The 16,461-nt window shown below is 42.2% G+C and overlaps 1 protein-coding gene across 1 annotated transcript in view; it reads left to right on the forward strand.

The window, feature by feature from the left end:
* Positions 1-855: 855 nt before the first annotated feature.
* Positions 856-16,461, forward strand: part of LOC134572717 (transmembrane protein 182-like) — a 22,029-nt gene continuing 6,423 nt past the window's right edge. The window contains exons 1-3 of the mRNA XM_063431837.1: positions 856-1,063; positions 6,488-6,599; positions 12,516-12,614. Coding sequence (XP_063287907.1) covers positions 920-1,063; positions 6,488-6,599; positions 12,516-12,614 — 355 coding nt within the window. The 5' untranslated portion in view covers positions 856-919. The remainder of the gene's footprint in view (positions 1,064-6,487; positions 6,600-12,515; positions 12,615-16,461) is intronic.

Genomic DNA, 16,461 nt, shown 5'->3' on the forward strand with positions numbered 1-16,461 from the left:
AGGAAGCGTACAATTTCCAAAAATACATACCTGTGTGTGTATGTGAGTGTGCGTGTGTTTGTGAGTTTGTGTATTTGTATGTATCATAGTGTCTGAGCCTGGGTGTGTTCATGAACACCTGTGTGTGTGCAAGCATGTGTGTGTGTAAAATCATCTGTGTGTATAACGTGTGTGCGCACTTGTCTCTGTTTGTGCACATAATTAAATCTGTGTGTGTGTGCATGAGGATCTCACTTTCTTGTGTGCATACATAGGAGTGTGTGCATGCCAAAAGTCCTCTAACATCAAGAGGGGCAGGTGACACTTTCTGCAAGCCAGGAATATCTAATAAAGCTCTCTGTCCAATCTAACGAAACCTGTAACAACTGCTAATGGTTATTTATGTTGTACGTATATGAAATATGTAACCTTGTAACAAGATTGTACTATCTGAGTGAACCAGAACAGACAGAAAAATGAAAGAAATCTCAGTTGTACTCTGGTAAAACACATTCTATAAAAAAAAATGTTTAAAAAAATAACCCTATATAGAGAGGGCAAATTAATACATACATCATTCTAAACTCTTCAAAGATGACAAAAACATGTTAATAAAATACAAACAAAGTTGTCTTCTTGCAAAAACACTTTTTTGTTAACCCATCTGTGTAAAACAGCACACACTCTCCATACAAACCAGAATAATCGTCATGTTTACTGTTTATTCTCATGTCAAGCTGCAATGTTCTTTCAGCCACAACTGTTCCTTTGAATAAGGTCATCTGCTTTTAATAGTTCCCCTGCCACTCCTCTACGAAACTTACACCAGTCATTAAAAAAGCCAAAGCTGTGTCCCAAAATAGCGCCCCTCTTTCCCCAGCCCGAGCCCTGTCATTGTAAGTTTGTGAGTGTGTTTTCATTTGCACGGAAACCTTTCAGGATGAAAGTTGGAATAGTGGCTTTGGTAGCTGGTCTCATCGGTGGAGTTGGGATCCTACTGTTTTTTACTGCATTTGGGACAGATTATTGGCTCCTGGCAACAGAAAACTGTGGGGTCATCGATGAAAGCATTTCTCCAGCAGAGGTAATGATCATGGAATGCTACGGGGAAGGGGGATATTCATTCACTAAACTTGGAATAATAGGAATGGAACATTTTAGACCAAAATATTGAAAATTTGGAGAATAATTTAAGTGTGGGTAGCTTGGCCTGAAATCTCCAATTCCCTTGCCAGTTTTCCACAAATTTCGTGCTTAAACTTATCTGTTTGTGTAAGTGTGTCCAGACCTACAAATAATTAAACACAATATTTTAAAGAGGTAACATAACTCCATAGCAGTCTTTCTACATTAGTGCTTTGGAGCTGTTATTATTTACCTGGTGACATTATGAAATATATTTCTATGTCTGCCCTCTTCGGGTCATGAGAATGAGGTGGAAAAATAGCTGAGTTAGATAATGTCTCCAAACTGGGGATTTTAGAGAATTTCAGCTCTGCTATTTTGGCCTTCAAATATTCAATCCCCTAGTTAATTCCCTACAAAATCAGATTTAGTTCATTGATTGAAGACTAGTAGTAACATTTTAAATAATTATAACATGCTTTAAAGACCAACAGGGTAGGACTAGTTAGAGCAATGACAGTTTCTTTTAATATACACTCTTTGTATCACACAGCCTGGTTACAATGCTGCTGCCCATCCCATGTGTTCCCTATTAAGGGTTAATAAGTATAGGGGTGTATATAAAAAATACCCCTTTCTGTCTCATTAGAGATATCTTTGCCAGAAGCTCAAGGAAGCAGGCTGATGGGTCGGTGTAGGACCCGCTTAGGGGGGTCTGCCTTGACGTTGGCAGGCGGGCATCCCTCCAATGGCCATTGGAGCAACTAAATGACCTCCATTTGTCTAAATATACATAGGGATTAAGGAGAAAGCGCAAGTAACATTTTCTTTTCTTTGGTTTTTACTATATATTGGGGCTGATGTGTATTGTAGTCATTGCTGCTGGTCCCAGTAGTAATGGGACTAAGCGCAGGACTTCTCTTTTTGTATTTTAATATACACTGCCCAGATACAACATTAAGTATATATATATATATCGTGTAAGTCCCACCCAAGCTACCAATATAAGATCTAAATGCGTCGAGGCATGGGCTCCACAAGACATCTGTCCATGTCTTGTGGCTTCAAGACATTAGCAGCAGATCCTTTAAGTCTTGTAAGTTGCAAGATAGGGCCTCCATGGATCAGATATTTTGTTCCAGCACATCCCACAGAGGCCCAATTGGATTGAGATCTGGGGAATTTGGAGGCCAGGCAACACTTTGAATGCTTCGTCATGTTCCTCAAACCATTCCTGAGCAGTTTTTGCAGTGTGGCAAGGCGCATAATCCTGCTGAAAGAGGCCACTGCCATCCAGAGTTGTCTTTAATGTGGGGCAAATGGGGCAGCTGCCCTGGGCCAAGTTACACCTGGGGGGCCCAATGCAGCTTTCCCATGGAACCACTGCCCATATCCAGTAAAAAAAAAATTCCATGGGCCCAAGGTGCTGTTATTGCGGCTGCACCAGGGCCCACACACTAAGGGTGCCCACCTGGTGGCCCATACCCATGAGTATGTCTCAGCAGGGGCCCGGTCAGGTGCTGTGGCCCTTTAAAAGTGCGACCGGGCCCCTTGACAGCAGCATGCGAGGAAGTGATGGCCATGAGTCACTGCCTTCCACAGAGACGATGAGCCACGCGGGTTGGAGGCAGAGCCAGGAGGCAGTATCGAGGGGGGACTCAGCAAGGAGAATCAGACCCCAACTCCAAAGCACCCCCAGCCAGCACACTGGACCACAGGAAAGGTACCTGCAAAGATAGGAAACTGGATTTAAAGGATCACTATAGGGTCAGGAACACAAACATGTATTCCTGACCCTATAGTGTTAAAACCACCATCTAGCCCCCCTGGGCCCCTCATGCCTCCATTAATATAGTACAAATCTTACTGAATTTAAGCCTGAAGCTGTAACTCTGCATGTTGTTAGACTCAGAAAAACAAGCAGTCTGCTGAAATCATCAGAAGTGGTAGCCTGATCCAATCACAATGCTTCCCAATAGGATTGGCTGAAACTGACAAAGAGGCAGAGTCAGCATGATTCAAACACAGCCCTGGCCAATCAGCATCTCCTCATAGAGATGAATTGAATCAATGAATCTCTATGAGGAAAGTTCAGTGTCTGCATGCAGAGGGAGGAGACACTGAATGTTTGGATGCATTTTAGGCAGCCATGACCCAGGAAGGATCTCTAACAGCCATCTAAGGAGTGGCCAGTGAATTTATCACTAGGCTGTAATGTAAACACTGCATTTTCTCTGAAAAGACAGTGTTTATAGCAAAAAGCCTGAAGGTAATGATTCTACTCACCAGAACAAATTCAATAAGCTGTAGTTGTTCTGGTGACTATAGTGTCTCTTTAAAAGTGTAAAGTTTGTGCGTATGTATCTGTGTGTCTGTATGTAAGTGTGTATATCTGTAGTGTCAGTGTATCTGTATGTGTGTCAGTGTGTGTATATATGTGTCTGTATAGCTACATGTGTGTCAGTGTGTATATCTGTGTATCTGTATGTGTTTCAGTGTGTGTGTGCATGTGTATCACAGTGTGTTTGTGTGTTTGGCAGTACATATGTATATGTGCATACATCTCAACATTCAAATGCCAACACTACACACAAATGAATTCCCGAATTCAAACTTCAACAGTAAATACAAACACACCTCTTTGTTAAACAGCAAATTTATATATAAGCACACCCCTGCATTCAAAAACCAACACTAAACATAAATGCCTGCTTGCATTCAAATGCCATCTGAATAGGTAGGTGGTTTGTGTCAAAGTAACATCCACATGAAAGCAAGGACCATAGGTTTTCCAGCAGAAAATTGCCCAGAGCATAACACTGCTTGAGCGGGCCTACCTTCTTTGCATAGTGTATCCTGCTGCCATTTCTTCCCTAGGTAAATGATGAACACGCACTCAGCCATCCACTTGATATAAAAGAAAACACGATTCATCAGATCAGGAAACCTTCTTCCATTGCTCCATGGTCCAGTTCTGACACTCACGTCCTAATTGAAGGCACTTTTGGTGATGGACAGGGGTCATCAAGGACATTTTGACCAGTCTGTTGGTACACAGCCCCATAAGCAGCAAACTAGGATGCGCTGTGTGTTCTGACACCTTTCTATCATGACCAGAATTACGTTTTTGAAATTTGAGCCATAGTAGCTCTTCTGTGTAATCGGACCAGACGGGAGCCTTGGGCGCCCATGACACGGATGCCGGTTCACCAGTTGTCCTTCCTTGCACCACGTTTGGTAGATACTAACCACTGCATACTGGGAACACCCCACAATACTTGCCATTTTGGAGATGCTCTGACCCAGTTGTCTAACCATCACTGTTTGGCCCTTGTCAAAGTCATTCAGATCTTTCCACTTACCCATGTTTCCTGCTTCCAACACATGATATTCAAGAACTGACTGTTCACTTGCTGCCTAATTTAACTCCTCCCTTTGACAGGTGCCATTGTAACAATATAATCAATGTTATCTTCACCTGTCAGTGGCTTTAATGTTGTGACTGATCAGTGTACGTAGGATAATCAAACAGTGTTGAAACTGCAACAGTGCCCTAAAGTCCCGAAGTAAAAACTGGTTCTAACCAAAGGGGTCATTGATGTAGGCCAATATTGCATTGTATATATAACACTTTTTGCACCAAGTGTAAGATGTAGCCTGTTGACTCCTAAAAATCACTATACCTTTTTGTTGTCAATATTCTATTGCAGGAAGTTAATTTTCATCACCAACAGTGCAGGTTTATATTGTCTTTTATTTTCACTATTGATACATTTTTTATTATTATTGTATCTAATTGGATTAGATTTCATAACCAGGTAATACTGTTACATTCATTGTAATGGGATTTCTACCCACTTTTTTTGGTATACAGTGCAGAAGAGATATGTCTTAGACAGCTTTGGTTCTGTCTCCCTTGCATCATTTATCAGACCCTCTTGGGTCTTAGTGTCTGATTTAGGTTCAATTGATAGCCTTGAATGCTTGGACATATAGTGCAATATATGTCAATATATTGAGTTAGAGGCTGGTTATATGTATTTGAGGCTCGAGTGTAATGACGATCATAGATAAACTACTCTGAATCTTAACCACCTTACAGGCCCGCATTCTGTAATTTGCTTACTCTGTTGTTATGAATTATACAAAGGAAGACAGATAGTGTATTTACAGGGACACTATAAGCACCATAACAACTTTACATTGATGGAATGATGTTGGTGTATGGATCATGTTCCTGCTGTCTCATGAGTTAAATCATGTTGTTTATACAGCCCTAGTCACACCTTCCCTGCATGTGACCTACACAGTCTCGACACACATTTCCTGTAAAGAGAGTTCTCAAGTTTAAACTTTATTTAATAGCTTGCTAGACCCTGCAGGAGCCTCCTTTGTGTGATTAAAGTTCAATTTACAGAGCAGGAAATACAAAGCTCTAAAGTAAACAAACTGTACAGATTAAAAATGAAACATTTTTTTCGTGCAGGCTGTGTCAAACAAAAGTGATTTAACTCCTAAATAACAGAGAGACTGCAGGGGCATTATCTATTCACCAAAACTACTTCATTAAGCTAAAGTTGTTTTGGTGCTTAGAGCATCCATTTAATCTATTATAGGTAATATTAATTTGTAACATGATTCATCTTAAAATGTATTATAAAATATGTCATAATGTTTATGATTAAAATTTGGGATGTAACCTCTCTGATTATCAAGTGCTGAACAACATACAGAAATTAACATAAAACATACGGTATATTCATTCATGTAATTTGCCACCTAGATTTATAAAATAGGAAGGACACTAAGCCCATGTAAATCAGATCCACCCAGCTGGATGAGAGATAGTATGTTGCTTTGAATCTTCTATTTGGGCCCAACAGCTCTGTAAAAATGGTGGCACCAACACAGCCAATGTGGGAAAATTGAGCGGGACATGTAATTGTTAATAAGGCAAAGCTAAGAACTGGTTTTGGACTCTGATATAGCGAAAAATCTGTAGACTTAATATTATGTGAAGGGAAAAAATCCCAATGGTCTTATTTAACCTCTAGTGGTTAAAAAAACAAACCCAAAACATACATAACATGGATATTTCTCCATACTTTTGAGAATATTAAATAATACAAACACTGTTAACACATCACTATGCTCATATCCTTGCAAGGTACATTTAAAGGCATGAATTGACAACTTCATGGACACTGTGTGCATCCAAGAACCTTACCCTACGAACATGCAGACACTATCTGTATGGTGTACCCATCCGGTATTGTAAGACGAAGGAACATTAGACAACCTGAGACATTTGCTATTTATAAGGTATATAAAGACCAGTTTGGGAGTTAACAAGCTCATTTATTTTCATCTCTTTTCACAACAGAATATAAGTGACCCCAGGATACCCACCCTGTACTTTCACCACGAAGGCTTCTTTTGGCGGTGCTGGTTTAATGGGGATGAAGTTGAGGAGACCATTTGGAACTTTTGGTTCAGTAAGTGTAACTGTTTTATGTAGTAAATATGTAAAAGGTATGGCACAGTCTTTTATTCTTTTGAAACTTTTAATGTTAATCCGAGAATGAGTGTTTCAGAAAGTAGGCACATATAAACCATTGTTGTCTGATTCCTATGCCAACAAGAAGTGTTATAATATCCCAGATGTCCCCGAACTACATTTCCTATGATGCCGAGACAGTCTAAAGGTTATATGAGCATCATGGGAAATATAGTTCATACGTATTTTGAGTGAGAAGTTCAGCTTTCACATTTATAGTGTAAAAAACGTTTCCTTAAAGGAGCACTCCAGGCTGTAATTGACGTGTACATTTTATAATACGTATATTTAATGCATTTTAAAATAAGCTAAAACAACAATTTAAAAAAAACAAGGAGTAAAAAAGAAACTCATTTTAACCCCTTAAGGACACATGACATGTATCACATGTCATGATTCCCTTTTATTCCAGAAGTTTGGTCCTTAAGGGGCTAATGTTCCTTATTTCTGTGGATGTCCTACACATCAGTCTTGAACTTTGCACAATCCAGGAAGTAACTTGGCCAATGAGTAGTCTAGACTCATTGCGATCTCTGGAGTTTGAACTGACACAGCAGTATAAGGATTAAAATGTAATGGAAGAAGCTGATTAGCAGACGTCAAAGCACTGTATGCCCATACTACAACTCCCAGAATCCTCTTTCCTGCTTTCGGATAACATATACAGCTGTGCTATTGGACATGGCAGGTTAGGAGGAATGGACAGAAATTGATAACAAATAAGTTTTTTTGCAAGGTCTGAAAGATATAATTAAATGCAGAAATCCACACTACTGTGTCCACCCTTAGTGCCTCCATCTTGGCTTGCTGTCAGCCATTATTTTAAACTCTGCCCTTTTCATCCGTCAGTCACCACAGAGACAGGTGGAAAAACAATGTTTCTGAGTCAGACAGTTTGACAAAAAACAGAGCTCCCCCAGGCACCCATGGCCTGGTGGCTTACTTGCTGTATTGCTCATGTGCAGAGGCGACTCTAGACTTTATGAGGCCTTAGGCGAAACGCAAACATGAGGCCCCACTAACAAAAAAGTGTCACATATACACATTGATGCGCTGTCTACCTGTGTATGTGCCTGAGAGTGTGTCTGACAGAGAGTATCCTTGTGTGTCTGAATGTATGTCTCTGTGAGCATGTTTGCGTTTTTGTCTGAGACTCTATGTGTATGGGGTAGCTGCTTGAAGTGTGTTGTGTGTGTATAGGGGGGGGTGATGGTGAGAGGGAGAGGGGGTGCGATGGTGAGAGGGAGAGGGGGTGAGAGGGAGCGGGGGGTGATGGTAATGTGAAAGGGAGGGGGGTGATGGTAATGTGAGAGGGGGTAATGTGAGAGTGAGGGGGGGTAATGTGAGAAGGAGGGGGTGATGGTGAGTGGGGTGAGGCTGAGGGTGGTGACGGAGGGTTATGCTGAGGGTGGGGGGCGTGATGCTGAGGGTGGGGGGGGTGATGCTGAGGGTGGGGGGGGTGATGCTGAGGGTGGTGGGGGGGGTGATGCTGAGGGTGGTGGGGGGGTGATGCTGAGGGTGGTGGGGGGGTGATGCTGAGGGTGGTGGGGGGGGTGATGCTGAGGGTGGTGGGGGGGGGGTGATGCTGAGGGTGGTGGGGGGGGTGATGCTGAGGGTGGTGGGGGGGGTGATGCTGAGGGTGGTGGTGGGGGTGATGCTGAGGGTGGTGGTGGGGGTGATGCTGAGGGTGGTGGGGGGTGGTGAGGGTGGAGGGGGGTGGTGAGGCTGGGGGTGGGGGGGTGGTGAGGGTGGAGGGGGGTGGTGAGGCTGGCGGTGGGGGGGGGTGAGGGTGGAGGGGGGTGGTGAGGCTGGGGGTGGGGGGGGTGGTGAGGGTGGAGGGGGGTGGTGAGGCTGGGGGTGGGGGGGGTGGTGAGTCTGGGGGTGGGGGGGTGAGGCTGAGGGTGGTGGGGGGTGAGGCTGAGGGTGGTGAGGCTGAGGGGGTGATGCTGAGGGTGGTGGGGGGTGGTGAGGGTGGTGGGGGGTGGTGAGGCTGAGGGTGGGGGGGTGAAGCTGAGGGTGGTGGGGGTGGTGATGCTGAGGGTGGTGGGGGGTGAGGCTGAGGGTGGTGGGGGGTGATGCTGAGGGTGGTGGGGGGGTGATGCTGAGGGTGGTGGGGGGGTGATGCTGAGGGTGGTGGGGGGTGATGCTGAGGGTGGTGGGGGGTGAGGCTGAGGGTGGTGAGGCTGAGGGGATGATGCTGAGGGTGGTGGGGGATGGTGAGGCTGAGGGTGGTGGGGGATGGTGAGGGTGGTGGGGGATGGTGAGGGTGGTGGGGGATGGTGAGGGTGGTGGGGGTGGTGATGCTGAGGGTGGTGGGGGGTGAGGCTGAGGGTGGTGGGGGGTGAGGTTGAGGGTGGTGGGGGGGTGATGCTGAGGGTGGTGGGGGGGTGATGCTGAGGGTGGTGGGGGGGTGATGCTGAGGGTGGTGGGGGGGTGATGCTGAGGGTGGTGGGGGGTGAGGCTGAGGGTGGTGAGGCTGAGGGGGTGATGCTGAGGGTGGTGGGGGATGGTGAGGGTGGTGGGGGATGTTGGGGGATGGTGAGGGTGGTGGGGGTGGTGATGCTGAGGGTGGTGGGGGGAGAGGGTGAGGGTGGTGGGGGGGGGTGAGGCTGAGGGTGGTGGGGGGTGAAGCTGAGGGGTGTGAGGGGTGATGGTTGGTGATGGGGGGTGGTGAGGCTGTGGGGGTGAGGGTGAGGCTGGGGGTGGTGGGGGGTGAGGGTGAGGCTGGGGGTGGTGGGGGGTGAGGCTGAGGGTTGGGGGGTGAGGCTGAGGGTGGGGGGGTGAGGCTGAGGGTGGTGGGGGGGTGATGGTGAGGGTGGGGGGGTGAGGCTGAGGGTGGTGGGGGTGAGGGTGGGGGGGGTGATGGTGAGTGAGGCTGGGGGTGAGGCTGAGGGTGGTGGGGGTGATGGTGAGTGAGGCTGGGGGTGAGGCTGAGGGTGGTGGGGGTGATGGTGAGTGAGGCTGAGGGTGATGAGGCTGTGGGGGGAACGGCTGGGGGTGGTGATGGTGGTGGGGGGTGATGGGGAGGGAGAGCCTACCTTTCCCTGGTGGTCCAGTGGGCTCCCTGGTGGTCCGGTGGCCATTACTTCCGGTCTGCAGCTCCGCAGAGCTGCAGACCGTGTAATCTCGCGAGATTTCAGAGCGTTGCCGTGGTAACCCGCGGCAACGCTCTGATTGGCCAATTCTCTCGAGTCACATGGTCTGCAGCTCTGCACACTGCGGAGCTGCAGACCAGTGTCTGCGGTGGCTGGCCGGCAGCCAGGAGGGGCCTCGCACCCGGCGGCATAACGGGCAAGCCGCAGGGCCCCCTCCTGGTGTCAGGTCCTCGGTCAGTGACCGAGGACCTGACACACTCTGCCAAAAGGCGGTTTAGGCGGCCGCGAGGCCCCAGCCAGCGCGAGGCCTTAGGCGGCCGCCTAAACTGCCTAATTAGAGAGCCGCCTCTGCTCATGTGGAAGCTACCCTTTCAACATTAACATCAGTTTTGAAAATACTTAGATAGCAATGATAGGCTAAACCAGGGGTAGGCAGCCTTTACGCACTCCAGATTTTGTGGACTACATCTTCCATACTGCTCTCACAGCATTCTAAAACATCTGGAGTGCCAAAGGTTGCCTATCCCTGGGCTTGACCCATCAACTGACGTGTTCAACCTTAAACTGCTGCCCATACATGGACCAAAGTAACATCACTAAAGCAGAGGGATAACTTCGCAGGTGACCTTGTTTATTGTCAAAACACTTAAAACAGTTTGACACAGAACCACGGGCCAGCACTCACAGCCTGCTAACTCCCTAACACATACAAATGTCCGCTGTATGGTTTATGGTGTACTTCCTTTTATTGTCCAATGTTTTATTATTTAATATGGGTGTACTCATGAATCATGTATGATTAGGTTAGTCCTTGGCCAATCAGATTGCAGTGTAGGACTGGGGAGATCAAGTTCACTCAAGACATGTGCTTTTAACGACAGCTTAGGCTACTGTTTCTCTGTGTTGAAGCTTAGAGAATGTCTCCAGTCTTTGAGTGATACTATATGACAGAAGCACATTTGCAGTGACTCATTTGCTTAGAATGTTGTGGGGTAAAAGATCCAGCCTCCTCTCTGTAGGAGACTAACTGTTCATTAACCACATATACCAGTCTCTAACAGCAGATAGCCGATTCTGCACTCATTCATTAAACATTGAGTTGAGCTACATTGACAGCTGAGTAAAATAAAGACAAAAACTCATATACAGTATTTTCAGTTTGATGATTCGGGCCTAAATGTCTAGGTCAGTCTTAGTCAGCCTAAGTCAGCTGTTAACTCTCTGATTAACGAATAAATCTTAAATGTGATATTCCCATAACTATATCATCCCGATTTAGCTAAAATATATATATTTTTTAAATATTAATGTTGTCCATTAATATAATGCACCATAACACGGTCACCAATTTCCTTAAAGAAACAGTGTAGTGGGAATTTATCACTTTTTATTAATACATTACAACAGTTTCGCATTAAAATACATATACCGTACTCACTTTTGATTGTTACTCTAATTAGCCAATCCCTTCTTTCAAATCCTCCTCCAGTGATGACACGTCAGTCAGGAAATTGTTTAGATTTATCAGTCAATTTGATAATCGTAGAGAAATCGAGTGCAGTGAAGTCACTTGCGATATCCCATTCGTTGGAAAAAATAATAAAAATACAAAGTGGTCAGATGAAAGGAAGTCTCTCCGGAGCTCAATTCACGTTCAGTGGGATTTTATTTCTTTTGTAGTATCTCTGTGTTGTTGGTGTGTCTAACAGTATAACAGAGATAAATTACAATAAATGAGTTTAGAAATCAGTCTGTGTAAATATGATACTTTGTTCTTGCTCTAAATTCAATTTTAGTTGTATACATTGTTATAAGTATGTCACCTAAGATTTCATACCCCGAAATTTAAAGTGTCCCTCTTTGTCCAGTTGAGATGTTGGGAGGTGTGCTGCTACTGGAACTACAAAAGTCTACTTTAACTGCACAAACTTTTTAATCCAGATTCCGGTATAGTTAAGGCTGTAATGATAAGTTTAAATCCAGTATAAGGCAACAATCTATAATTTACTCAGTGACACAAAGTCTGTCTGAGACCATAGGATGTGAGAAAATATAATTTCTCTAACATTTGATGCAAGACGGCCACTTGAAATTGACCAGTATTTGTTCTATTCAGTTCCAGCTAAGTTCAAGAATATTTGACAAAGTTAACATGACAACTTAAGCCACCTTGAACTGACCTTTAAATCCATCTTGATGCTGTTTGACTGTCAGATATTGCTTCTCCAATTTCCGCCAAGGAGCAGCCAATGAGCACCAATAAAAAAAGATTTACTACACATAAACAATATAAATAAACTGTACAACCACCTTTCAGTTAGAACATAACTGACTGGAGATACTTTTCTCTATGTCACTTATATTCATTTGCAATGATAAAACATAATATAAGAAAGACTGCTAGCTTTGGGTGTTAGACACAGTTTTATCTGTTAGATCTGGCAAATGAGACTCACAGCAGGATTTTAGAAAGGATTTTGCCACTGAATTTGGTGTATTATTTATCAGTAGCCCAAATAACAATTGGTGGGTCTTGCTCAAACGTCAAACGGTCAATCTGTTAAATTAGAGCAATTTAGGCGGTTTTTGTCTTTATAATTGCTGGTTAATCTGCTTCCATCTCTTTAGAGAATATACTTCCCAAAAAGCATATGGTTAGTTTGGAATAAATTGAGGCCTTTGTTTGACCACGGAATATATTTTAGTGTCTGGCTTGTTGGTCTGAGTCACTAACGTTCACCAAATATTTTGTTTTCAAGCAAGCCAAACACATCCCAAGCACTGTATCCATGGCTATCTGTTCCCAATGCCGATCGCTCCAGGACCTGTCCCGCATCCGTCCTATGACCCAACAGCAGGTATGTGAACATTTCTCTTTCTTGCTAGCTGTCTGCTAGACTTAGTCTGCTGTCTGTCTATCATTCTGTCTGTCTGTCTATCTATCTATCTCTATGTGATTACAATTTTAACACATTTACAAAGTTTAAAGGAAGGGATTTAAGCAGAGTTTAAGATATATTTTATATTTTATATTTAGAGATGCCTACAGTATGCTCTAACGATAATGAAATCAACGTTATTCAGCCCTTATACAAAATATAAATGATATAATATATAATTTCAAACATCTCTACAATGTGGATAATTCAAACTCCTTCCAGTGTTCACAGGGAGGAAATATACCATCTGCCACTCTATATAAATCTTTTAAAGGTGACACATTCCTAAATCTACGAGGAGGACATTAAAAAAACTGATGAGGCAGATTCTCTGTCTCTTGTCCGAATATTACCTATGTTGATAAAAATACATAACGATAAAAGATCTTTAGCATTTGGCACACTGTGAAATATTATTCTGAAAAATTATTCTGTGCTGTTTTACTTTTTTTTTTTTTTTAAATGTTATCGCATGCAGGGACATTCTACATTAGAACCTTATCGTGTTCTACATTAGTCAGAAGTTGCACTTATCTACAGAACATTTTTTTAACAGAGATTATAGAGACTCAAACCTGGGAGAGTTTTATCTCAATAATATAATTTTACCGATGAGATTAATGTCCTGGTTTTCAAGAAGCTTTTAAACTCTATCCAAATAGAAAGCTAGTTTGCGTATGATACCTTGTAGGTGATTTAAGAGGATAATATGTGTTGTAGAATTGCTTGATTTACCGTAGGCAGTTTCTGCATCAAGAATATTTAAGAGAAAATGGATCTTGCCATAAACATGGACCAAGACTAATAAGCAGCATGTTTTATTGTATTCAATGTAATTTATGGAAGGAGTGTGAGATCATAGCTTATATGCGATTTTTCCAATTCATCATCAGCCCCATGGACTTTTAATGTAAACAAACCTTGTCTACAACCTTGGACTTGACATATGAAACGTTGTTCGATATTCAGTATTCTAATCTTATTCGACCTTTTGTTGGTAAGCACTTCATTCCTATAAAATCCTTTGCTTCTTTCCAATATCCATTACTGAAAAGTCTTCCATGTGCTCCCATGTTGTCCTTGACAATTTTCCGACCTTTACTTTTTGTTAAGCACAAAGGTCCTGCCAAGGTCATGAAAATGCTATAAATCTTTCTCGGAATGTTATGGAATATCTAATGAGAATACAAAGGAGATCTTTCTGTTCTAATTTTTTTTCCATTTAAGAGACCCAATCAAACAGTCAAAAATGAAGAAAAAAAACCACAAAAAAAAACCACAATAATGGCAACAAACAAAATGGTTTTAGATAATGACGTAGAATTGAGCGTAGCATGAAAAGTCCACCATGGTTGAACTTGCCATGATTCACCAAATGAGCCTTGCAAGGTGAGGTCCGTTAGTGCCAAGTTCATTGATACATTTATTTTTAGATGGTGGTTTGCGAAATTTGTAAACTCATCTGTGGTTGTAGGGGTTCTCCTTGCCACTCAGTCCAGTAGAATGGCCTTATTATTAAAAAATATTGACAAGGCATCCATTTGTTTATTACTACTAGGCTAGATGTTATAAATGGATTCAAACTGCTCCAAATCTACCTGTGATGAGTTGATCCAAATTCTAGCAACTAATTTAAAAAGCTCATGACACATTTGGTAAGCGTCATGATCCTGTGGAATGTAAATTAATTTGCGTGAAGAGCCTTTTAAAAATATTAGTTTCATGTGTGACAGCTCATCTTTATAGGTTTCTAAGCAATAAATTCTGGTCTGTAGATCTTTTAAATATATTGCAATGATGTCTGCTTGGATTCTTTCATGGGGTTATTTTAAAATAAATGTATTCATATTAGGTCAAAATAGCAGAATCTGACAAATTCTCCAAGTCATCTAATGCTTCAACTTTTTTTTTATCTTGTCCTAAATGTTACAATACCCTCATCGTTTTCTGACAATATTCCATTCCATTAATAACCCTGTACATATTTTATTTTATGAGACACGGCATCCTTACATGTTCCCTATAGCTAACATTAGTAATGCATTGCCCAACCTGCTTTCTAAAATCATTAAAAACATTATTTTTTCCGTACCCGCAGATAATTACTGGATGAAATTGCATTGGCATTTTATTCCCAAACTTGTGCATGTGCTGCATATATTAAGACGATTAACCCAGGCTCACCGTTATATTTTAGCTAGCAGTTCTTCTGCTCTTCACCCAATAGGAAATGTTGAATTAATGCACTAATAAGATTTTTAGCAGAAGCATCACACAGTTCAATCAATAGCTCTATCAATATAAAAAAATGCACGCTCAGAAATGTGCCAAAATAAAATGAGATTTCCCCGCTAATTGCAATTTAAAAGCATTTTATAATTTTGCACTTTTATGAGCACTTTGCAATTGCACTGCTGAATACACCAACTTTAAACACAGTTAAAATTAATATTGTGTTACATCCAAACAACAGAAAGTTAAAGATTGTAATGTGTGTCTACACATACTGAAATTAGCTCTGACGTTAATCTTTTCACATTATATCACAGCTTCCTTACACATGTAAATAGATGTAGTTTTTTTTTTACTGGAGAATATAATCTCATCTTGAAGTTGCTTGCATAAACGTTGTGCTCGGTGCCACTTCTTCAATTTTTTAAACATTTTAAAATTCCTCGTATCACAGCTGTGTTTGCCCTTAGAGGAATTGTTGTGTGCAATGCATTCTGAAACTTTTTTTTGCATTATTGAAAACTATTACAAATAGAAAAAAAAAGGCAGCAATTGCAGTTGATGTCAGCCGACACTCGAGGTGTCATTGACTGATGGCCGACAAAAAATGTAAAGTCTTAAAAAAATTATATCCTGCTTTATCTTGATGTTTTATTGTTGATGAGGACATTTCTAAATATCGAACCAGTTTTTACAATATGGGTAGCAATTAAATGAGACAGAGTTTTGGGAAAAAGCATAGATGCGCAAAGACAAACATAACAGAATACAAACAAACAAAGCTGACCAAAAAAACTGTAGAACTTTATTAAGCAATAATAAAAAAAAAAAAACAAGAAGAATAAAAACAACAACAAAAATAAAGCGAAAACCCAAACGTACATCATGTTTGTTTCACTATTTTAATAGATCCGTGGTTGTTGGTTGTTAATAGTATTTTGTGTCTGCTGCCCATTGTAGCTAAAACGAACACCCCTCTTTAATAAAAAAAACATACAAATATAATGATGAATTGTTAATGGTAGTACAAAGCCTTTTCCTTGTGAACATATACATGCCTGGAGGCATAGGCAAATTTACTGTAAAAAACATAGATTTTGTGCTATTTGCAGAGCTAAAAATTGTGGAAACTTGATAAGAGAATTGCAAGTTTTGGTCATAATTGCCAAGCTGTTTAAATAGATGTTATTCTACAGCCGGCTGATGGTATTTACAGTACCACTGGAACAGTGTATGAAGGAGGACATGTAATCTAGATTCCTGCTGCCCGAGAGACAGCCAGAGACCCCCTAGTCCAGGAATAGGCAACCTTCGGCACTCCAGATGTTGTGGACTACATCCCCCCCATAATGCTCGTACACCCATAATGCTGGCAAAGCATCATGGGAGGTGTAGTCCAAAACAGCTGGAGTGCCGAAGGTTGCCTATGCCTGCCCTAGTCCATATCCATCCTACTCCTATAAAGTATTTTTAAACCGTTAGAGCACGTCTTTAACCAACAGTTACTGCACATAAAACAAAGCTAAATGTTAAC

This window comes from Pelobates fuscus, chromosome 9 (assembly GCF_036172605.1).
Source record: "Pelobates fuscus isolate aPelFus1 chromosome 9, aPelFus1.pri, whole genome shotgun sequence".
NCBI lineage: Eukaryota > Metazoa > Chordata > Amphibia > Anura > Pelobatidae > Pelobates > Pelobates fuscus.